The sequence below is a fragment of the Aphis gossypii genome, chromosome 2 (genome assembly GCF_020184175.1).
Source record: "Aphis gossypii isolate Hap1 chromosome 2, ASM2018417v2, whole genome shotgun sequence".
In the NCBI taxonomy this organism is placed as follows: domain Eukaryota; kingdom Metazoa; phylum Arthropoda; class Insecta; order Hemiptera; family Aphididae; genus Aphis; species Aphis gossypii.
In genome coordinates, this window is record NC_065531.1 from 81,262,538 (window position 1) to 81,288,097 (window position 25,560).

General features: G+C 32.8%; 1 protein-coding gene across 1 annotated transcript; it reads right to left on the minus strand.

Annotated features, from left to right (window-relative positions):
* Nucleotides 1–562: 562 nt before the first annotated feature.
* LOC114131138 (homeobox protein HMX3-like) lies at nt 563–22,498 on the minus strand. Its single transcript, XM_050201025.1, has 3 exons — nt 21,076–22,498; nt 8,057–8,223; nt 563–2,623 (listed from the first exon to the last, which is right to left on the minus strand). Exons 1-3 carry the CDS (start codon nt 21,510–21,512, stop codon nt 1,674–1,676), a joined length of 1,554 nt encoding a protein of 517 aa, XP_050056982.1. The 5' UTR covers nt 21,513–22,498; the 3' UTR covers nt 563–1,673.
* Nucleotides 22,499–25,560: the final 3,062 nt, after the last annotated feature.

Genomic DNA, 25,560 nt, shown 5'->3' on the forward strand with positions numbered 1-25,560 from the left:
ATAACTATAATACTTACTTAACATGTTTCACGTGGAAAACCTCGAAGCGCTCAATAACATATTGATGACTGAATAAAGCTAAAATCCTTATATTATTGGCGTTTTACAATATATTATTATCATTTTTTTTTGCCTATAATAACTGGACTGTGTTTTAATAATCCATTGATTAATTTCATCGATAACGTGATAACGTATGTTGTAATCATTTCATCCTTCATCAGTTGCTGTTAAAAGCACCTCTTTATTATGCAGCATATTATGTTTTACCTACATCATATAGGACTATAGGAGTAATATTTTTTTATCTTTTATAAGTTCGTGTGAATGTTCGTAATAGGATTCAACCTTCGGGTACTCGTACAGAAAAACGAAAAATTTTATTTTATCTAGCGTACGAGTAAAATATTTTATTCATTGAACATCGCACTATATAATTTATATAGAGCAAGATGGCATACATTTTCAATCGGAATTCGGCCGTACTTTAGTTCAAAATAATATAGTTGAAAAAAAAAATTAACAGTAAAAATCCGATAAAATAAAACGGTAACAGACGAACTATGCAATAATAATTATATTTGGTAACTGGAAAAATAAAAAGCTAATTATTATGGTACAATAATTTCATAATATACATTATACATATTATATACATAAATATATATATAGCAAAACACAAGGCCCAAATTCCGGATCGCGTATATTATAGTGTTGCATATTAATATACAATACCGTATTTTCTTCTTATACTTAATAATAATAATAATAGTAATAATAATTATAATAATATCTACACGCTGTATTTTAATAGTCTATATAAAATAAATAAGATGAGTGTCACTAATCTAAAAAAATGTTATAATTTATTTATGTACACGACGACGATAACGTCCGCACGGATAACTGTTGCGGGTTTTCCGTTCCGGGGTTCGGCGGCCTTACAAAAAAAATATATACTACATAAATTATTAATACAATAATAATGATAAGATCGTAAACGATAATCGTACACACCCGTTATTTACAATAGTTGAAAAAGAGAAAAAAAAATGTTTTTTTAATCAACTAATTAATATCGTGACGATCATAATAATATAATATATAATATTAACGATTAACAATATTGCATCGCGACGAATTACATAATAAAATTTCATATCGAGGCGGTCCTACGAGTTACAGTCGACTTCTTTGTACACACCATAATATAATAATAATAATATGAAATATGAACGAAAACGTTGATATATAATATAATAATTGATTGGAGTGTACGTATAAAAACGACGAGAAATGTATACGAAAAAAAACGCGGGAACGAAGAATGATATAATATTATTATGGATACACGACGATGAATTTCGGACTTATTTTTCGTAAACGACTTATTTTCTCCGCGCACTCGTCTATCGTGATATAGTTTTCGTATTTTAATCGCGACTAGTCGATTGGCGATCAAAGGGGGTGCAGTTACCCCTCAACCCCCCCCCCACACACACACACCGTATGACGATGATCGAATCGTGTTCTGGGCAAAAGTCGAAATCACAAAAATCCGTCGAGGAAAACGCGACGAAACTAAAATTTTAGTTGGCATTTCGGTCGGCCGACACTCATCGACACGATTGCGCAGTAACGACGACTGCAACGCGCATAGTATAATATTTTATTTAGACGAGTCCGGTGAGCGGCGCCCTGGACACCGCGTTGGGGCTCGTTGACATGGTGTGCGTGATGGTGGACGTGCTGACGGCGTGATGGTGTTGCGGCGGCTGATGGTGATAGAACAGCGACGGTGGCGGTGGTGGAGGCGGCGGCGGTGGCGGCTGCTGTGGCTGGTACGCGGACGCCTGCGTGGACGCGGACGAGTGAGGCGGCGTCGGAGCACCGCCGCCGCTGCCGCCGACCACTACGCTGCCGGCGCCGCCGCCGACCGAGGCCACCGAAGTGGCTATGCCGCCGTGATGGTGATGATGGTGGTGGTGGCCGGCGGACTGCTGGCTGGACTCGTGGTACAGTATGGGCACGCGGACCAGACGCTGGGCGGCGTGCGCCATGTTGGCCGCCTCGATCTCGGCCGCCACCTGACGCTTCCACTTGTTCCGCCTGTTCTGGAACCAGATCTTCACCTGGGTCTCGGTCAGGTGCAGGGACGCGGCCAGCCCGGCTCTCTCCGAGCTGGACAGGTACCGCTTGATGTCGAACGTGGACTCGAGCTGGAACACTTGGCTCCGGGAGAACACCGTCCGGGTCTTCTTCTTTCGCTTTCCGCCCGCCCCGCCGCTTCCGCCGCCTCCGCCGCCGCCGCCGCAACCGCCGTGGTCCTTTTTACCGGCGTCCTCGTCGTCGGCACCGTCGTCCACCATGTCGTCGTCATCGTCCATGGAAACGGTCGCGTTCACCGACTGGTCCATGTAACGGCCGCCGCCGGTCCCGCCGCAGTTGTTCACGAACCGTCGCTGGTTGTTCGGTGACCCGGGGCCGCGGCCACCGCCGTCCTCGCCGGTCGACCATCCGTCCGGACTGTGGCCGGCCAGCGACGACGTGCCGCCCGTGTTGACGCCCACGCTGTGTGGTGTACTGGGACGGCTGTTTTCTTCGTTCGCCGAGCTCGAACCGCCTGAGAACATAAGAAAAAAAAACGTTTTCGTTCATTAATGCGGGCAATACGTATTATTATAATAAACTTATACTTAGATGGGTGCTAGATATACTCTTATAGATGGGCGGTGGCCCCGCTGTGGGGTGTAAACCTCACGATGTGTTATAGGTAAATCGGCAGTATAATTTTATTGATTCATCTCTTCCTCAAACCGTTATCGAAATTCGGGTTTTTTTTTTCGTTTTACTAATAAAGCAAAAATCTATACCCTGCAGTGCTCGAAATGCATGCGTGGGTTCACTAGTCGAATGCGAAAAATATTGTCGATTGGCAATGGATTAAAATCGGTAGAAATGTAGTGTATTAATTGGTTGATAATTTATAAAAAAAAAAAGAAAATGTAATGTATTCGAATTTTAACATTGGACACGCATTAGTCCACATGATCACGATTTCAGAATTATTATACAGTATAAAATGATAAAAGCATTAAATTCATAACTCAAGAGTTAGGCTTTTGAATATGTGAATATTTTATAATTCGTATGCGGTACTGTGACATAAAGAGACTAAAGGTTAGTCTATAAACCACCTCAAAAGATCTGTTGACATATTATTGTATTTAATACTATCATACTATTATATCTCGAGGCGTGCGAGTAAATCGTTTTATTTCTTCTCTTTCGTGAGACCATTTGCACTTGAGACCAGCTTTATAATTCCCCGCAGGCTACGCTAGATTTTCAGTATATAGTTGAAGTTTGTATGTCCGTATACTTTATATGTAAGTACGATCAGTGTTAACACATAAAGAACGGATGCTTTGTTGGAATAATATAAAATAAGCTCTCCGAAAGCTAAGTCTTCACCGTAACTAAATGTATGTAGGCACAGAGATCCTAACAAATACTAGGGGAGGTTAAATATTTGATAGCTAGCCGCTTATGGAACAAATATTGTGTTTTATTATAATCACGTGGACCCTGTGGCGTTGTTATTAAAATAAAATATTTATCTCTTGAACGATAACCGTTATCATTAATTCATCATTGATTTTAACTTTTCAATATATATATACACAACTGGCAGTTGCTCAAATAACTGTTATTAATATTATTTGCTCGAGTGAACTCGAATTCTGTCAAACTTCTACCCACTATGCACGTGCAATATAATATTTGCGATACTGATATTATTACCGTGATAAAAATAATTTTACGCTATTGAACAAAAACAATTGTACACATAATCTATGTTTATGCTATGCAACTACATTGATGCCGAATGACTTTTGATGAAATTCAATCAAAATTACTTAAAATGTATGAGTGTAGGCATGTTTTATTTTTGAATGTACTTATCTATGTGTAATGTGTATGCATATTATCATGTTTGCATAGAGTTTAAACCAAGTGATTTCCAAGTCACTTGGACGGTTTCTCCATTTAATAGTTTATAAAGAAAGGTTTCGTAGACAAATATATTATCCGTAGGTACATAAGGACGTTGTTATTGCACGATTCGAGAACTTCGGGTTAAGGCAACTTAAAATGACTTAAGTATAATGTACATAAATTGTATATACATATCGTATTATTACTAAGCAGGTCAAATATCGCGTTTAAACTTAAGTATGATATATGTAATCCTCAACGGTAGGTAGTTGTATACGAACAACGGCAATATAAAACAAATTTAAAAAATATAAGGTGGGCAAGTGGGTACCGCTCTGCTGTATATTAGGTGTCTTGTAGAACTCGTTATTGAGTAAATCACTTAAAAAGATTTTTTAAATTTAAATTAAATGATAACTCATCTTTGGTATACAAAGAAAAACGATTCCGAACAAAATTATAAGTTGTGATGAGTAGTAAGAAACGTAAAATAAATTATTATTTTATAAAAATAAGACAAAGAGGGGAGTCAAATTAATATGTTATGTTTGTATGTTGCAACGATGGAGAAGTGGTTGATTTTTAATCATGATTAGTGAAAGACTTTGAGATATGCAAAGTAACTTAATGCACTTTCTATGTTAATACAATTTATTACAATAAAAAAATTGAATGTTATGTGAGTGTCTTATAATTAATAAATAGTTGAGTAAAATATTAAAGTGTATTAGTGTTACGCAATTTCCAACGATTTTATAATCTCTGACCTTCTTTTTAAAAAGATAAGCTAAAAAGCTTTAGAAAAAGTTTTATATAATAAAATTAATATAAGTACACAAATGGCTGGGTACTCGCAACTATGTCGAGAAAAACTAAATTTTAAAAGAGAGTTGTTATACAATTTACAATCTTTTAAAAGATTACATTTTTGTTTTTTTATCTAAAAAAAATAATTATTATTATTAAATAATAATATATTTTATATATTTAAAACTTTTAACTTATAGTTTAAACAAATTTGTTATAAATTGACGTTATTTTTCTCTTTATAGTTATTAAAAATTGTTTATTATGATTATAAAATTAAATTAACAGTTAAAAAAAAAAATTTACTCAATACATCTCAAGTTGAATCGTACTCGTCAAAAATACACCCATAGATATCTGTTTTGAAAATGATTGGAAATAGCATAATTAAAAATATTTATTGATTTTTACAATTATTATTTTACGTACCTATACCAATAATATAGGTAATTACCTAGGTGCATAGCTACAACCGCAATTATTATACCAAACTGTTACCTCACTCAACCTCGGTAAATATTATTTGTAAATGCATTACACGACAAGTACAAAAATAACATATCATTAGGTATACTATGTTCTTATTCGCGAACACATACCTATAATATATGTTTGATACAAAAAGTGGCCATAACGATAGGATATTACGGGTGTATGACTCTAGAAGGCTCATCAAAGAAAGTATGGAATTCAAAAAACAAATCATTACAAAATTTAATAGTACTTTGATGTTTAGAAAAAACTATGTCCTTGTAAAATTAAATCGCTTTAATAAATTGAATTGAATACTTAGAAAATTACCGATGACATATACGCTTTATTTTATGTGCAGTGTTTGCTCTTTGACGTCTATGATAATAATAATAATACAATTGTGGAACGGATTAAACGTATTCTATATTTAGAGCGTTAGAACATGTTGTTAATTATTTAGAACCTATTAGCCGCCCCGGATATAGAAATAAATGTTGTGGGTGTATAGTGTATACATGTTCATCATTCCCACTTACTCCAAATTCGTGTGACTATAAGAGCTAGCTAAATTATTTTGCCACGGGTAATCGGAATTATTCTAGTTACACCGCTGGATATGATATTGTGTTAACCTAATACCTACATAATATGTATGCGTAAAACAATATTCATATCCGTTTTTTATGATGTATTTCCTCGGACCGGATGCGCGCTTCTGCGTCAACAGCGTTAACGATACGCGATTATTACAATATACATATTATAATACGTTATTTGAATGCAAATGCGACGTAATATTATTCCGTATAAATGTATTGTAATAATAATGCAACGAGTGTAATTGCGTAATGTGAAAGGGACGTGCGCATACGGCCGATTACGGACGTTTAAATATCGAATGTCACAGATACAAGTCGATTAGACTAATGAAACGGTTATATTAATACTGTACCTGTGTGTGTGTGTGTGTGTGTGTGTTCGACGAGGGGGTAAATACTACAGCCTAGTATTGTGTCACGTCATGTCGAAACAATAGAATATAATACTCACAACAATATACAATATGTGTAGTAGTACTATTATATAGTATTATATTAAAAAATTATATACAGGATGTGCTCGATAATAATGATTTAATCGGATCATTCGCGTCGTTACAAGAATGACGGTCATCCTGCCATGGTTTTTACTCCGCGGCATATTATGATCGTATTTACTATAAACACATAATATATTATATTATAACGTAGTGCGTCGTTTTTCTAAAAGCGACCGGCGTCGCCGGATTCGATTTTTTCGAAATTATTTTTCGTAGTACGCTCACGCTTTAGGTTCCGGACCGACAAAACGCGTTTAAGTCTTCTGCTCTATATACGCACCACTTCCGTCACACGACCGCGTCTATACCCTTACCGCAACCGTATCGGTTCGTCACTTCGGTACAGGACACCCTGTAGCCTGACGATATTATGACATTATAATGTTATATAGCTTTGTCACTTGCGTGTGTTCCCGCGCGAGTCGCCGTCGGGGAGCGCCGGGACGATCTAAAACGTGAAGCCGTACATCCGTCGAGGCGGCGGCGGCGGCGGCAGTTTAAAACGAAGCCTTTGAAAGTATTCACGTGCAAACCGAAGCCTTTCGTCGCTGTGCGATTTATGCCATCATCATAATATATATATATATTATAATATATTATACACACTATACAATAATATGCGTATATATCACGGCGGGGAGGAAGGCAGGCGCATGATTGCATGCGGCGGCTGTGCGTGCCGATTAAACCGCGTGGTCGTTCGGATAGCCGAATATGTGTGTGTGTGTGTGTACGAACACGGAATTAACCGGGTAATCGGCGGTATGAAATCACCGTGGTATGTGCGGTAATAGGAATAAAATTCCGGCGGACAGTAGCATCTCGCGCGCCCTTCGGGGAGACGATCGAAAAAAAACCATTTATCCATCGGCCCTCGAAATTCGAAAATTCACATGTCGCGGGTTATCATTATATAATATATATATATATATATATATTAATTAATATATCGTGTGCGTGTGTGTCGTCCGTTTGTGGTATACGAACGAGCACTTAAACGTGTCGCCGCCGCGTTAGCACATGACGACGTGCGTTCGACTGCAACGTCGCGTGCCGCCCGAATCGCGTCCCCCATTACTGCGAACGCGCTCGTAGATCGCGTATCCGTATAAATGACGGTTACCGCAAAAATTATACGTCGTCACCGATATAATATCGTCGCGTTTAACGAACGGGTCACGGGCGGTGGAGGTGCGGTATAGCTGCAGGTATTATACCTTTCTGTTTATACCACCACCATCGCCTATCGGATTTCAACCCCATACGTGTTACATGCTTATACGCGAGTACAACACGACATCGTAATATTAATTAACGACAATATAATACCGTTGTCGTTATTATTATTATTATATACGATGAACGGTGCAGTTGTTGTTGGGCGGTACGAAAAAATCTACCATCGACCGAGGATGGGATATTATTTAATAACTGTGTGCAACGATCTCACTTTACGATAAAAAATGCAATCCTCAATCGATCATCACAATATTTAGTTAATCTTTGTTCTTATAACAAAAATAAAACATGTACGAAATATTATAAGCTCATAGTCGCATATACCTATTAAACACGCTTAGTGAGTTCTGATTTTTCATCAGTATTTTTTATCGAATCTTCTAAATGATATACGAACACCGTAAACTAGACAATGACAACGCGAATTACGTGACTTACCGGTAGGACTGATGGCGGCCGACAAAGGCTGCGACCATGCGGAGTACCAGTGTTTGTCGAGTGCGCTGGCCGTTGTGCTCGCGATGCCCACGCCCGGGTACAGCATGAACGGACTCCGGCCCGAAGCTGCTGCAGCCAGTGCTCCGAAGTGGCTCATCAAGCCCAGTCTGTAATAGAAAAACGATCGGTTATTATAGACACTAGTGCAAAGACATCGAGGAAAACAATTCAATATAATATATAATTTCAGTTTTCGATCAAGTGACAATATAACAACATTTTACTAAAAAACTGTATAAATACTATAGCTATTAATAGCTATACTATATATATACATATATAGTAGCAATACTAAATAACTACAGTTAAATAAATTTGGATTCTTGTGAAATTAATAGTAGTGAAAACACTAATGAAAAGAGAATAAAACAAATAATATAGATTTTTTTTTATTCAAACTTAATAACTTTAAACATATATTTATCGCTTTATTAAGTACCTGAGATATAAAAAATATTTATTTTTTCAAACATTTAAATTTATCTTATTAATAATAATTTAAGATATTAAAAAATATATAGATATAATAAAATCTAAAAACGAACAAAACTATACGAGTAAGCTATACTTTTTTCACTTTTTTTCATAAGAAATTTTAAGTACTGATAAAATGAAACAAATTTCTATCGAATAATATTTCTCGTGTTTTCGTATTAACACGTATATTACTAATAAAAACCTAAACATATTTTATTATTGATTTTTTCAAATAGGTAAATTTATCAAATTATAACATAATATATATTAGTATATTTAGTAAATTGTTAATGCCGTATATAATGGTTCTACGAAGTGAGTAGTATTGATGATGGCCATCGTTGGCATTTCATTTATAAAAAAACAATGCTACGGAATTGGCTTAAGAACCTATATATATACAAATTTACGCAACATCGATTATGTGTAATTTAATAATTATTATTTCCCCTAAAAAAAATACGTAACTCTAGAAAGAACAGCTCGTACTAATAAGCATGTTTAAAAATATATGCGGTTTGTTTTTTAAGGCTTTTTACTATGCTTCCATTTTAAGCTGCTATTCTCGGTAAAAAATACAATGAGTTTCGAACGATTCTTCGCTTTCAGGCTTTGAGACGCATTTAATATTTATATTAAACACTTAACTCGTCGTTACACTTGTTTAGTACTAATACGGCTTTCGACGAGCAGGCCTGCCATATTTCTCGGCGGGCGTTTTGCAGTAAATAATAATAGAATAGGGGAGAGGTTCATCTTGTTATTCAGCTGTGTATGGATTAACTATTTATACGTGATTTTAACGAAATGTGCTCAGCCAATAGTGCATTTAATGTAAGTACACTTACACATACATATTTAAGTGGCGATACGACGTATATATTATAGAATGTATTACTATAAAGTAAACAAAGAGAGACGAATTTACGACATATTATTGTTTATAAATAACTATTTATTACTGTAAGTAGGTGGTATGTGGTTTGACGTATATCATGTGTTTATAATTTAAATTATTCTACGATCCGATGTCACTGTAATTTTCGAAAAAAAAAAGTAGATTGACATTAAACTTTAAAGTTGTATAAATTTACCTGAGAGGAAATTGTATAAACCACATGAGTTATTAGGTTAGCGCAATCAATATATATTTAGTGATGAGGAAAAAACATTTAATAGATATAATGTACTATACAATTATATGGTGACAACTGACAATTAATCGTACTTTATTACTACGTTGAATAAGTCCGTTGTTTCTTATAAACGTATTGTTATTTTTCGACAAAACTTGTGTGCACTCGGTTGACTACGTTAGGTATATTATTCAATTATAGGCATACCTACATATAATATATATACTATATAGTATATGCAATATATATCTATACTTATACATAATACATATACTGCATGAATAATAATCATAATATTGTATGTTATTATACGACTATATAGTCGTGTATCATGTATGTGTATATTATTATTATGATAGATAAGTGTACAAACGACGTCCTCTCCCGTCCGGTCCTTAATCCTGCAGGATCCACTTTTACAACGCTGTTCATCATTCGCGCAGCGTATAAGGAATAATAATATAATGTTATTATTATTATCATCATACCCGGAAGAACATTACACGAACCACCACTGCCATAATATTATATAGCACCGTGTGTGTGCGTGTTTGTTGAAACTTTAAGCTAAACAGTTTTGACTTGGGTAAAGTTTAGTTTAAAATTAATATTTAATCGTCCGATAATGGCGCTGGCGCGGGCGTAACAAACTTTCCTCGTCGCGACCGTGGGGGCGGCGGCGGCGGTGTGTGCCGTAAACAGTGCGCCGTTAAAAGCATTTAAACCGTCTTCGCTCTAGTAAATATATATATATATACGTGTATAATCATTTTATGTGTGTGTCTGTGTGTGTGCGAACGCGTATAACGCGCTTTGGCCCCGCCAAACCCTTCTCCGGGACACACCCTCCTCCGACCGTTTTCGCCTCGCCATTTTCACCGCCGGAGATGACGACGATATCCTAACGGCGGCCCGGCGGTGGCGTCGCTCGTTATATTTTTATTACCCGCTACTTTATTATGACTCTGCGCGGATTCGTCGAGGGGAAATCGAAATGCCGGGAAATTCGCTGGTTGCTTATACGAAAACGAGGGAAAAAAATAATAGATATTTATATAATATGCGGTCGCCGCGGCTGCTGCTGCGCGTTTTATTTTCCCGAGAAAATCGTCGAGCGGTCCTCGAGTTTTCCGGGTCACGACGGGGGTATATCGACAATCATTGCTGTTTGTGGTACCGCAGTATATATACTGTCAAACTTTTCGAGATCAAAACACCAGCAAGTTTTCTGGAATGAGTGTTATAAGACGATTTTTGGAAATCCGCGAGTTTTTCAACCGAAAACAAAATTTATTTTCACGAAGGCATAACATCTGACAAATAAAGTAAATCATCATACACGACTTATAGTTTTGATCTATTTGACTATATTTAGGTGTATATACTTCCAGACACGAGGGTTATGTACATATATTGATCAGTCGTATTATAAACATATGTATAGGTACGTTTCACTTGATTAAATCAACGAGCGTATTGTTATTCGCGCACGTAATATTATAACTAGGTTCCTAACGTATATTATGCAATTAATTCGTTCACCAAGCGTTTTATTCTTCGTTTTAAATCTATTGGACGTTATAATTTTACATACAAAACCATTAATCGTAACAATAGTTAAAGCTTAATTATTGAATTGTTGGATAAATCGGGATTACTTATTCAGCATTTGAAGCTATTATAATAATTAGGCACTATAAGACTATATAATATTATGTAAAATCGTCATTTTAATCAAAACATAATATTATAATATAGTTTTAAAATTTATTTACAATGATGATATTAGTAATTAGTACCTATATCTGTTATAGCAGTAATCGTTTTTTAAAAGATTTGAAAAATTAATATTTCGTTGGAAATTTAAAACATTTTTAAAACAGTAATAAAAATTATATTTACTCTTTGTGAATTATAAAACGCATAATCGTTCAGGTTGGATTACCATCGTGTACGACGGGTTTTATTATTAATGGATGAGTATCTATAACGAACGAAATGTATAATGTATTTATAACCACTAATATATATATATACACTTTAAAACGTTACGTACTTGCGTGCGTGTAATATATTGTACATAGGTACATTTAAACGTTAAAGTGCATATTTACGTGTGTGCGTTAAAATTTAAAGTTATATTAGGGTTACACGAGTTTTAATATAATATATTTATACAGAACATAAATACTTTTTTTTCAAGCATGCACATAAAATTATTTTAATCCATTTTACTGCTGTTTTATTCTGTATTCTAGTAGTGTATCGATTTGTTAAAAATAAATTCGCTGGAATACTAAAATTGGAAAAAAAATTATAATGAAACAATAACATAATACAATCCTTCCGCCCCTCGTATTTAAATATAATATAAGGTATAGACAAGTATAATATTTTGGGTACATAGTCGCATGGATATTTTTTGAACTCGTGTCGCTTATTGATTCTTCGATACGTAATTATTTAATTGTTAGCGATAGTATTATTTTAAACATAGTACCTACGTAATAATGTAATATTATTATAACATTAATAATAATGACATAACCGTATATTATTGTCGACAATAATATTTGTATCGAATTGACGTTACCTGCGCAGGCTACACTAATCTCGAACGTCTCTAGGTTTATAGAAATGCTGGTCCAATTCCGATGCTCACATGAATAAATTGACAAATATTATTTGGACTGGAATATTTTCTGAGAAATCAGTACAAATAGTCATAGTCAAAACAGGGAGGAGTAATGGATGTAATGGTGACGCATTAGCTATATACACTTTTTGTGATTGGATCCTAAAATCGTGATGTCGAGGTAATAACCATCGTCATGATATAATATATTAGCAGGATTGGGATTTTATGGTATATTTTCTAATTATTATATGATACACTGATACAGACATATATTTATGCATCAATTTGCTATTATTTATACATAACCTATATTTAATACTATTTTTGAAATTCTGATGCTATTTTTTGCTAAAATTCATAATATAATGCTTTATTTTATACTTCGCATAAATAAAAAATCTCGTTTATATTGAATGAACAATATTATTTAAAAATACCTTTATAAAATTCCCAACATTTTCGATACATATACCTGCGTGAAATGATCGGTGATATCGAATATTACATACATTTATAACTTTTAAATTCTGTTTTAAATAGTTTCATATAATACAAAATATCTACAAAGGTCATTTTAGTTTATTTTTTTTTTTACAAATGTTTTTATTCATATCTCATAAGATTAGATTATAGAATATAGATAAACTGCCGCAGTAAAAAAAAATTGATAAAAATTTGATTTACATTTTAATTTTTTTTTGCGTAATAGCCTATAATAGATGGATATAATTCGCGTCAATCGGCCGTCACCATTTACAATCACTGCAGAGAGCTTTGCTACAGCGATATACTTACGCTCGCCGTGTCCCTTAAATAAATTATACAATGTATAATATACATATCATAATATCGTGTATTATTCACCGTCTGTACAATGTGCATTTTAAACGTTATTAACCTAACGTTATTATCGTGTATGTGTATATAAATACATACACACACTAAATCGATAGTTTCCCGTAGAACGGACAACGGACGTTGTGAAAAACGAAACGGCGTCGTCAAAGTACTCCGCGAGTATTACGCCCCCGTCGCCGACGACGACCTGCAGCTGCAGTCTCCGTGCACAGTCAGTAGTCATAAATCACACGAATAATAACATATTATAATAATATTATGCAATAAGATTTGACGGGTTGATGCAATCATATTAATACATAGTATACGATATTATTATTATTATTATTATTATGTGTATATATATATATATATACATATTATATTATCGCAACGTGATGCACTGCTACTAATTTCGATGTACCTATATATACCTAAATAATACGACCTATACCGTACTTTATATACCATACTATACTAACTAATATTATTATTATAACCTACAATACACGGTCAATTCAATCGCAATAATACGATTGGCCATCAAAGATATTTAATATAGTATTATCGTGTACACTGCATTCCGAACGGTATATATAATATATATATTAATATTATATACATACGTATTATAATATATATATATAATGTGTGCGTACTTATATATACACGTATAGGCAGAGCGGGGAAGTGTGTGTGTGTGTTATTTGTTCGTATATATATATAACGAGGGGAAGACGTGCACATCCAAGGGGGGATGATGATGTGGGCATGTGGGTGGAACGGGAACGAATCGAATGGGTTTGTCCGTCGGTCGGTATATAATACGCACATATATTTATATATATATATATATCTATGTATACGGTGCTACTGCAGGGGTGTCCCGGAGGGTTATCGACGAATTCCTGGCGAACACGCCTGCAGCACGCATCCCCCGAGCTGGGCTGTTTACCGCTCCCCCCTACCGCAACCCGTCTCGTTATACCCCGCTATTCCCGTGCCGCCGCCGCCGCCGCCGCCCAAAGCACGGTGGAATTTATCGCCGTCACAAATGGCTGCCGCCGCCGCCGCCGCCACCACTGCCGTTTGCCAATTATATCGGGCGCGTCCGGCTTTACTGACAAATGCATTAGCGGTAATTGATAGTTATGATTGCGCGCCGCACCTCGCCCGCCGCACCGAACCGCGCTCGTATCGCCCATCATAATAATATGGTATTTTATATAATAATAATATTATTATTATTATTATATTATCGTATTCGCTTTTCTCTCCGTCTAGCAAGCACCCTCTCTATTATTTCGTCCGATCTCTCGGTAAAATTTTCCAGCCGGAAATATGATAAAACATAATATTAAACCGCGAACGGCGTTTCGGAGTGTATTTTATTCGCTATCGCGTGATTATTATAATATATATAGCTTAATTTAACACCCCTATATAGCAGTTGTAGACGTGTGCTCCTCGTAACCCTCGTCTCTTATTTCTCTCATCAATTTTTAAGTACCAATCAGGAACGCTGTATCCTGCAAACTAACTCATTTCTTATATTATATATACTATATATACCTCTCTGCATTCCGCTAATTATTTAAGGAACGAGCCATTTAACCGTATATCGTGCGAGCCTTGCCAATGAGAAACTCCTATAGGTACCTATTTAATTTTGTTTTAATCCTTTAATATTTCATGTACCTACTATACGTTTTGTTAATATTTGTGTATGATTACTTTAATACAAACCACTGCAGTACTTTATTTAACTATATTGGGGGGTCATGATGCTCGCCGTATCTTATTAATAAATAAATAAAGGTAATGATTAATAATTATTCCTCGCCTCGTTTGTACCGTAATAATTATTAATCTAATACGGTTATTAAACTGATTTTGACAAACAACCCGTCCTGCGGTCGCGAAAAACTAATTGACAGCGCACTCATGATGTTATTATACCGTAATTATACTACGTCGTAATGATAAAAAAAAATACCACGCTCAGCCTCATCATTATAACGTATTCGACGATTATATTACCATTATTTTCGTTATTAGATATGTTTTCCGGGTAAAGCGCCTGCAGCGTGTCAGGAATTAAAAAACTTACGCATTATCGCGTGTGGTATTTAATTGAATATCAAAATATTGTATATATACCTGTATATAAAGGTTTTTTACGTCTAATTAATTATAAAAATTTTTTAAAAGAACATAGGAATAATGAAGATACCGTCGTGGTAATATATTTTTTCCTAGTATTTCAAATGATAAGACTATTAAGACATAAACTTTAAACCACAATCATAATATGATGTTTCCAAAGTTATTTTATTTTTATTTTTTTTTTCAACAAAGAAAAGAATACAAATAATATAGCTACATTTGACGATAATGTTTTATACATTTTTCATTTCCAAACGGCAAAAGATAAATTAACTAAATTATAAAAAGTTCATAAATGTCATAATACTTTTTCTCGTTTATATTATTTATGACACAACAATAATAATAGTAGTACCTATGTATTATTCTCTTTTTATTATTTATTATTTTCTATTAGTTCACTTTACAAATTACATTATCTATTGGATAATATTGTACTTATTATATATTATAGTGTTTATATACTTACGGTTTAAATTCTTATTATCATTTTATAAATTAACTGTGATGACAAAATGCTTTCGTTTTATTAAATAAGTACCTATGTATAAATTTTTAAGTGATTCATGAATCAAAAATATTATCATATAACATATTATTGTTTTTAATTTACTAATAATTTATAAAACGTGTAAAATAAAAATATTATATTATGAGTAGTGAGTACTAAGTTATTCGTTCTATTTATATATTTTATTTATTATTTCTTTTATAACTTACAACCAACTAATACAGTTTTCTGTGTATAAAGTATATACAATTTACATATATGTAGGTAAATAATTATTGCCAAATTATAATTGTTAGTTTTAATAATTCAATTTAAATCAATTAAAGTATTTTAGAAGTACTCTTTTAATGTGTTAATTCAAACTTTTGCCTAATTATTGGCAAGATTTCGAATTTAGGATGTGTATAATGTAAAATATTATTTTTGTAGGTGTTCATTTTTGTAAGCATTGGGTACCGTACTCCAAAATTTTAATTAATAAAATATGCTTTGATAATATAAATATATTATTTCGAGAGTCGTAATAATTCATAATATAAATAAGTGAATTAATTCAATATATGGATCTAAATAACACTAATTTATTAAATTTATTAAATTTAAGATAATTTAAATTAATACTCACAAGATATGAATGGGCCATTACAAGTGTAAAACTACCCTTAAATGTAATAATAACTATATAATAATATGTATTATCACACGACGATGCGTTTTCAACAATCGGCAAAACAATAATTGGCAATTAATGCAACATGATACTAGGTTTAGTAATATAAACATGGTACTTTAGCATAGTAAACGATACGATGGATTTAATAATCAAATTTTGACCAGTTAAATAACGAGGCCGTCAATTTTTTTTTTATTATTTAAAATTGTGAATATTTCTGAACGATCTTCTCATCACCCACCACAGTATTTTTTCAAGGCACTGAAAAACGGCTCGTTGGGTGTTCCACAATCACTATAATACGATAATGTAAAATACAGTCCCGCGCCTTATACCCAGTTTTAAACAAACAAAAACATCTAAATCGGTGGCCGGTGTAGTGCCGGTCGATTGTAATTAACAAAATCGGCGTGACGGGGCAATGTTTTAAATAAGTATAATATAATGTGATGTGTGTGTGTGTGTGTTTGTTTGTATACAGTAGGAAACTGGATATCAATCGGGCAGACAGGCAGCGGAATAGCTCGTTCGTATTATTATTATATTTTTTTGTGCAGAAAAGAGAAAAGGGGTCCGTTTTCAATCGTCTTTTGTGATGGACCGGGCGTTCTATTGAGTGCTCAAGCAGCGTTTTTCGTGTAATTAAGAGGGTCGTTTTAAAATAATAATAATAAAAAGTGAATAATAAAAAAAGAGTTAAGAGAGCAATTTATATACCAGTACGAATATATATATATATATATATATATAGGTACCAATCTATAAATATATATTATATATGTATTATAAATGTTAAAAAAACAACAACAATTCTTGACTAAAACAATTGGGACGTTTGACACAAAAGAAATAGGAAAACGTTTTAGTAGATTTTTAATCTTTTTGTTGTGCCAGTACAATTATTTATTATTATTCGCATATATTATACATATGGAGTGGCGTGTCGCCGCAGTGTGTGTGGCAAGATGAATCCGCCGACTCGCGCCGATTATTTTACAAAAACATACACACACATTATACCGAACGACATATTAATATACGTATTATATACGTAGGTACCTACGTTTATTATAATAGGTCTTAAACGGGACGTTTCGTCATAATAGACTATTTATTTGTTTATTAATTATTATTTTTTTTTCTTTTCACTAAACTCAATTGAACATTTTCATTTTAGATCGTAAACAGATTTTATCGTAACTATGAGTAGGTATAATATTACGGTGCCATACTATATTATAATACATTATACTCGGTGGAATGAACTTATAACATAACAATATTAATTTGTTTTTCACATGAAAAAAATGTACATATAATTGTTCAAGTTTCCTCGGTATCGTTTTAATATTATTAATTATTATTAATGTCATTAATATTTACACGCGTTTGTATGTAATCCGAAGTTGTACAAATTTGTGGCTCTCTTTAGTCTTTACTAACAAAAAAATGTAGCACAATATTATTGTCAATGATGATTATAAGCTCTATAGTTGTAGAAATATGTATTTGTCGATGATAGTAATGTAAAGACGCATAACTATATACATACGATAACACATTTGTAGCATAAGGAGCTTATAGTCATTATGATGTACGCATATATAGGTAACTAATAATTGAGTAGACTGTAAGGTAAGGTTGTTTTGTTAATCAAATACATTTTATGTTTAAATAAGATAAAATAAAAAATATTAACTTTTATTCTTCCCTCTATTACCATTTTTATTAGCTTATCATTTATACAAATTTGATATTAAAAAACATAAAAATTAAAGAAGGAAATTAAATTGGTAAATATCAAAAACCACAGTCAATACTTAGTTACTTGATATTTTATGAATTTATCAGTTATTAAGATAAAGTTACATAGAAAACTACTTTATACCAGCTACCTTAATATTGTTTTATCTTATTTTTAGTATTTTACATTATTATTGCATCATCGATACCTACAGTTATAAAAAGGCTTATAGTCTATACATCATACAATAATGTATATATAAAATATATATTGATCATCTTTTTTTAAAACTCACAAAAAACGTAATTAGTTGTGAATGATTTAAAAACTATGAAAAAAGTTTGAACATAAAGTAAGGTATATTAAATCAAAACTATATTTTAGTTTGATTTAAATCACTGAAATCAATTCTTATATGCTATTAAAAATATATGAAAAAGATTTTCTAAAATTTGAATTTTAAATACTATATAGGTAATACTTTATTAATTTATTATAGGCACCTATATCATGCTTTGGAAAATTAAGAGGTTTAATTTATGTACAACTACATACTCATCAATATATATCAATATAAAACAGTTTTAAAGAGAAATCAATTCAAAACATTTTGCATACGAAGACACCATAAATATCTTTAACATAAAAATTTTCAATAGTTTTTTAAGTATAGAAAATACGAAAATCAACGTAGCAAACTAAAATGGAAAACGTTAGAAAAAAAAGTGATAACTCAAACAGAAAATAATATGGTATTTTGTGTGTAAGAATATGGATACATGTACGGCTGTACAGTATACATTATATGTAAAGAAGACCTAATCTATTACACAGTCTGTGAAGTATATGATTAACCGTCCTTCAATTACATCTTTCTCGTTAAATTCTGACAAATAGTATAACTGCTAGAAATCAAAACAATATCTTTAAATTCTTTCGTCAATCACTAGGTGGTCAAGGTGAAAATACCAAAAACCAAGTTCTAATTACTAAAACTCTTAGAAATTAGTAATTGTGTTAATGGGTTAAATATACAACGGTTATATAAAAATAAAAACCAACATTAACGTATTTTTAGTAATACCATATTATTTATTTTATCATACCTATAAATAATAATAACACAAAAGTTAACAATTGTAAGCCAATGGCCTGAGGCTTATCTTCATAAAAAACTTAATTTCAAAAGTATATAGTGTATAGTATACCAAATTGTTTATATTGAGAGTCATTTTTATACACGTTTTCTGGAAAAATTATATTATAGAAAATCAATCAAATATTACATACCTATAAACTATATAATCAACTATATACAAAAAATGATATCAGTTAGTATAATATCTGATTTTAATACAAAAATAAAATTTTTTCAAGCAATTATTATAATTAAAAGTTGGAAATTGAAAAAAAATCCAGAATTATAATCGAACTCATCCCGTCCACCCCCTCTTATCAGTATGGTACAGTCACAAGTTATAATATTAATATGTTTAAACTGGGATTAAGAGCACCATTTGAGGCACTTCTCGGAGTACATTTATTTAAAAACCAATAGTGTTGTCAGCATTTTATTAAGTGATCATTTTAACTATCACAAAGATAAACTATAAAATATAATTTGGTATAATACTTTATGATATTCGTACGAAAATAATATGTAAAATCTACCATATATTTATTAGACACTCGTTTTCTCAGAATATTTTAATATTTATTCACCATTTTCATCTTGGTCATCTGGGTGACGATAATAATAATAATGTTTACAACTGTTGTATAATTATTTTTAACGTTGAAATAATCTTGACTATTTAGTCAAAATTAATTAACTCTAATACAAAAAAAAAAAAAAATCCATAATTGTAACAATATTTAAATATAAATATAAATATATTATATATAATGTGACGATGTACCAAATATTACCTATGTTTGAAACGAAAAACCACATCAGTGGACATACAAGAAAAATTGAGAAAAGCACGAACAATTTTTAGAAAAAAATATTTCTTTTATATTATTATACATATTATACTAAATTTGGAAAAACATAACTTTTATTTATTATAAATATTTATATTTTTAGTAAATTCACAATTTAAAAATATTTTCATTAGATAATTTATCAGTTGTTTAATTAATAAATATAAATACTTATATACCTATTTAAGGGTGAAAGTTCACAACCTGCAAATATCAACTCTTGGACTTAACATATAGGTTTTTATCAGCTTGTTCGAAAATATATTGCAGTATAATACACGTATATTAAACAACAAATACGAATGATTTGATGATTTGAGATCACATTCCATCATTATATAATTTTAATATATCGTAATAACTTAAGGTGTCAGTGGGTAAAAGTGTTAACTTACTTACATTTTGTCGAGAACGCATTTTATTGCTGCACAAATAAAAAAGTGTTCTACACGATAAACAAGAGATACCTAATATACATACGTTAACTTCTTATTAGAACAATGTGATCATTGATTTTACAATATATAATTATAGAGTAACCCTATAGAACCTTCACTCATCCCCATTTTAGTCATTCCATATAATATTTTATTTAATATCGAAAAAGTTCAATGTACTATATTTCAATGATTATAGTTTTCCAAAAGTAGAATTTGCGAAGAAAATGATTTCAAAAATGTTAACACTTTTATTCACCGACTATATTATATAGCACTTCAATATAATTATTGCTTATATTATTAATAGAAGTAGGCATACACCGAAAACAACCACCGTTTCGGTGGACTCACCTGGATAACATCGCGTGGTCGGCTGCGGCCGCCAGATGAGCGGTGACGTCAAACGTGGCCGCTGCGGCCGCCGCGGCCGCCGCAGTGGCCGGCGACATGGCGGAGCCCACGGATCTGCAGTGCTGTTTTCCTGTGCCGCCGGGCTTGTCCTTGCTGAGTATGCTCGAAATGGAGAACGACGTGTACGGCGGTGCGGCCGACTTGACGGCCGGCGATTCGCGACCGCCGCCACCGCCGCCGCCGCCTCCAACTCCACCGCCTCCGTTGCCGGCTGTCATCGCGGCCGCGGCCGCAGCAGTGGCCATCATCATCGTCTTGCAGGCGGTCGTTATCGGCCCGTTACCGGTGCCGCCGGTGGTCGGTCCGCGGTCGCTGTTGCAGCACAACTCGTCGTCGTCGTCGTTGCCGGTCACGTCGATTCGCGGAGACTCGGACATGCCGCGGTCGGTGTAACAGTCGCGGATATCCTCGCCGGAACCGACGGAATTACGTGACGGGAACCGAAACGTTTTGCGGTGATGTGTGTCTGTGTGATCGGTGAAACGAACGAAAAATCCGTTACTCCGACGCACCCGTAGTCGTGTGTACGTATTGTTGCAGTCGTAGAGGCCTACACTCGCTGCACGTGTTGCCGGAACGACGTTTATTAATTTATATTTTAACAAATATTGCGCACGAATCCGCGTCGATATCGACTTTTTATATATTATTTATTTATTAAAATATGTTATTATTGTATACGCGCATCTATATAATAAATAACGTAATTGCCATCAGCTGCAACACACTCGCGTGTATCGTCGTCGCAGACCGACAACGGATATCGGATTCACGGCGATCGGTGCGTAAATCGACCGAGCGATTGAGTGCGTGCGTGCGTGCGTGTGTGTACGACGACGGTACGCGCGCGATTGTCGTCGCTGAGCGGTCGGGTGGTTGTACTAACTGACGAGACGACTACGGTTTGCGGTGTCGGAGCACTTAAGCGGGCCGCCGCCGCCGTATTATTATTATTATTTTTATTATTATTACTATTATTATCGTTATTATTATTCCTTCCCTTTTCGGGTTTTTTCCCCCACTTCTCCGACCCCGCCGGTCCACGCCAGTCACGGTTTTTACGCCGCTCGCGCGGACATTTTAACCCCGCGGCCACCGCCCTAGTGCCGACGACGCTCCGCCCATCCCCGTCGCAACAGACACACCCACTCCATTGGTCCAAAAACGGATTTCATCCCCCACCGCGTACGCACGAACTGCCCAACCCATCGTGCGCGTTTATATACCTATGTGCGCGGGACGTTGGTGTGTGTATATATATGTACGTAGAGCTGTCTCCAACCCCACCACCACCGTAGTGCCGATGCCGAAGTATAGTCGTCGTTCACCCTCGTCTGCTGTCGTCGCATACCCTCGTCTCCGCCGTCGACTACCACTACCACTATTATATAGGTATAGCCTATACTGCAGCTATTCGGTAGGTACATCGACGACGATCATCGGATTCCACTTGAACGTCAAAGCCGCCGCCTACTTCGAATTGGTTAATCTGCTACAGTGCTTATTATAAGGGTATAATATAACATACATATACCTATGTCCTATATATATATATATATATATTTATTATTATATACACATTAAACATGTTATACCTGAACTGCTGTAGTAAATGTTTGTGTAATCAGTGATTACTGATACAATGTATATTACCTATATTCTTGTTTACTTTCTCCTCCGCCCAAGCACATTGGTAGATAGGTATACCGCGATACAATAGATAACAGCATGTATAATGGATTAAATATATACCTATAAGATTAACAATTCACATAATTATCTAATACGTATATAGGAGTGTATTGTAATGACGATAGTATACATTTGTTTAAAATTTTAATGTACCTATTGTACCTGATGTATAGTTAATTTCATTTTTTACAATAAAAAATATTGTTTTCAACAATTTATCATTTTATAAACGTGAAAAATGCTCCAATAATGTAATAATATTATAGTGGTGTGTATAACATACCTGTACATAGTATATTATACATATATACGAGTAATGTGCATTATTTCTTTGAGGGGAAAATATTGTAATTAATTAATTTACAGATTTGTTTAACTGATAATTGTGTAATGGAGTGTAAAAAAACTGGAAAACATTTTCATAGGGTTAATTAAGAAAATTATAATATTCATGTTTATCAATTTCAAACTATAATATATGCATTATAAATTATTATGAGCGTTTTTCAAATAATAGGTAGTATAATATAGACATGATTTTTATTTTTTAATCAATCGTTTATATCATACTTTATATTATGCACGACTGTATAAATACTTATTTATAGTATTATAGGTACTAGAATCTCAATATTTAGCATTTTATACTTTATAAATAACGCGTGTAATTTGAAAATATTTAGTAGTATTACTAAAAAATAAAATGTTAATCATAAATATTAAATAATATACTGCTATATTATGTGTAATTTGTTAAGTGGATTTATACTCGTAGGATCATACTGCACGTTTAATTATTATTAAAAATATAGTGGGCTCAAACAAAAATCTTATTTTGGATTAATCAAATCCAAATTTACAATTTACTCAGCATTGAAAATTTTAAGGGGTTTATATTTACTTATAATAGCATATTTAAGAGTTAGTATATTTCTTTAACTATTTTACGAGGAAAAAACATTGTTAACAAAATAACAGAGAATTCAATTTATACCTACTAATAAATAGATTACATTTTAATTCAATAATATGTTTCATTTATATAGGTAAACCTGTATAGTATTTTCAAAATATACCATTATGTGCAATTATTATAATTAATAATGGTAAAAGACATAAGTATAAGTCATGGTAAAAAATTTAACTCGTTAAAATTAAAATTAAAACCATGCACGAAACCTTATGTTCAAGTCTTAGTATTAAAAATGTTAAATAAAATAAAAATAAATATTGATTCTGATGAACCAAAAATTATAACTTAAAATACTTCAAAAAATAAAATAAAAATTTGTCTATTGCATATATTTTCGATATTTTTGAACTTGTATAAGTATAACATTTGGAAAATTATATTAGATTTTCAATCATTTTGTCTTACATTTTAATCAACATATATTATAATTATAAAATGTTATTATGTTTACAATTTAAAATATCTATAAACAAACTGAAAGTATTTATAAATTATATACATATAAAAAATAATGATTATTTAAATATATAAATGATATATTTGGAGAAAATTTAATTATCCGTGGTAATTGGTCTTTAGATTACAATAATTGATTGAAACTGGATAATTTTTGCTTTTTATGTAAATTTAGTAATCTCGTTTTTCTGGATAATTAAGAAAATTATAAAGAATTTTTACTTTTGATTTAATTTGATCTAATTTGCTACAAGAAACTATCTTCTAAATTAAAAAATACATATAATTTTAAAGTTAATAAATTCATCTCTCTCTTGGCTGTCACTACTCTTAGAATCTAGTGTCATTTAAAATTTAAAATACCTGTATTCCATCAAAACATTTTGCGTTCTGTTTGCCGTTTATCTTTGTGCTTCTTATATTATAGTAGGTACCTATACCTACTTACTTTTTATAACTATACAGTCTTTATTTACTCATTTATTTTATTTTTATTAAAGTATCGGATGGTATTGATATGAAAGCGAAAACGGTGCAATTATACAAAAAGAGAAGCATTAATATTGTAAATAAATAAATTAAATAAATATAAAACAAAAATGTCAACTTTAATAAGTAAAACAATTTTTAATTTAGCTATAGTCTATAGTACTTTTTTGGTATATACTTTATAATATTATTTGTTGGTTAATTGCCCAGACTCTAATTAATAAATAATAATGATACAATTTCTAAGAATTGTATTAAATATTTATGACGTAATTATCAAAATAAGAAAAAATATGTTTGATAACTTTACTGCCGCGATCTAAAGAGTATAAAAAACCAACTGCCATAATATATTATATATATACAAATCTTACAATATACACGTATAACGACCATAACATAATTATTTTACTAGGTCAGAAATATAAAAAAAATATATTCCAACCATTTCCAATTGAGTGGATATAAATAACCCTCATTGAAAAGATTTAAAAAAATCAACAATAATAATAATAATAATAATACCAAAACAAAAACAGCCCTCGTTAAAAAGCGCGATTATGATGTTACCGGCTTAATGTTAGGCGGCAGTTATCCCCGACGGAATTCGTGCATCAGAATTAATATTAGCCGATGGGGCGGAACAAATGTCGCGTGGGCGAAAGCATCGGACGGGGGTGAAGGGCGGCCGTGCAAAACATCCCCTGCAGGAAATTCGAACAGCTTGTGTACAGTATTAATAAACCAATCTCGGGGTGGTGAGCAGTGACGAGAAGGGCATTCAGGGTGGCACTCAATCAAAGCTATTAAAAGCT

Excerpts from the sequence above, each read along its gene's own strand:
- LOC114131138 (XM_050201025.1), bottom strand. The coding sequence starts at position 21,512 with ATGTCCGAGTCTCCGCGAATCGACGTGACCGGCAACGACGACGACGAC. Across the intron at positions 8,224-21,075 it reads GACCACGCGATGTTATCCAG|ACTGGGCTTGATGAGCCACT; the intron begins GTGAGTCCACCG and ends TTTCTATTACAG. Across the intron at positions 2,624-8,056 it reads GGCCGCCATCAGTCCTACCG|GCGGTTCGAGCTCGGCGAAC; the intron begins GTAAGTCACGTA and ends TTATGTTCTCAG.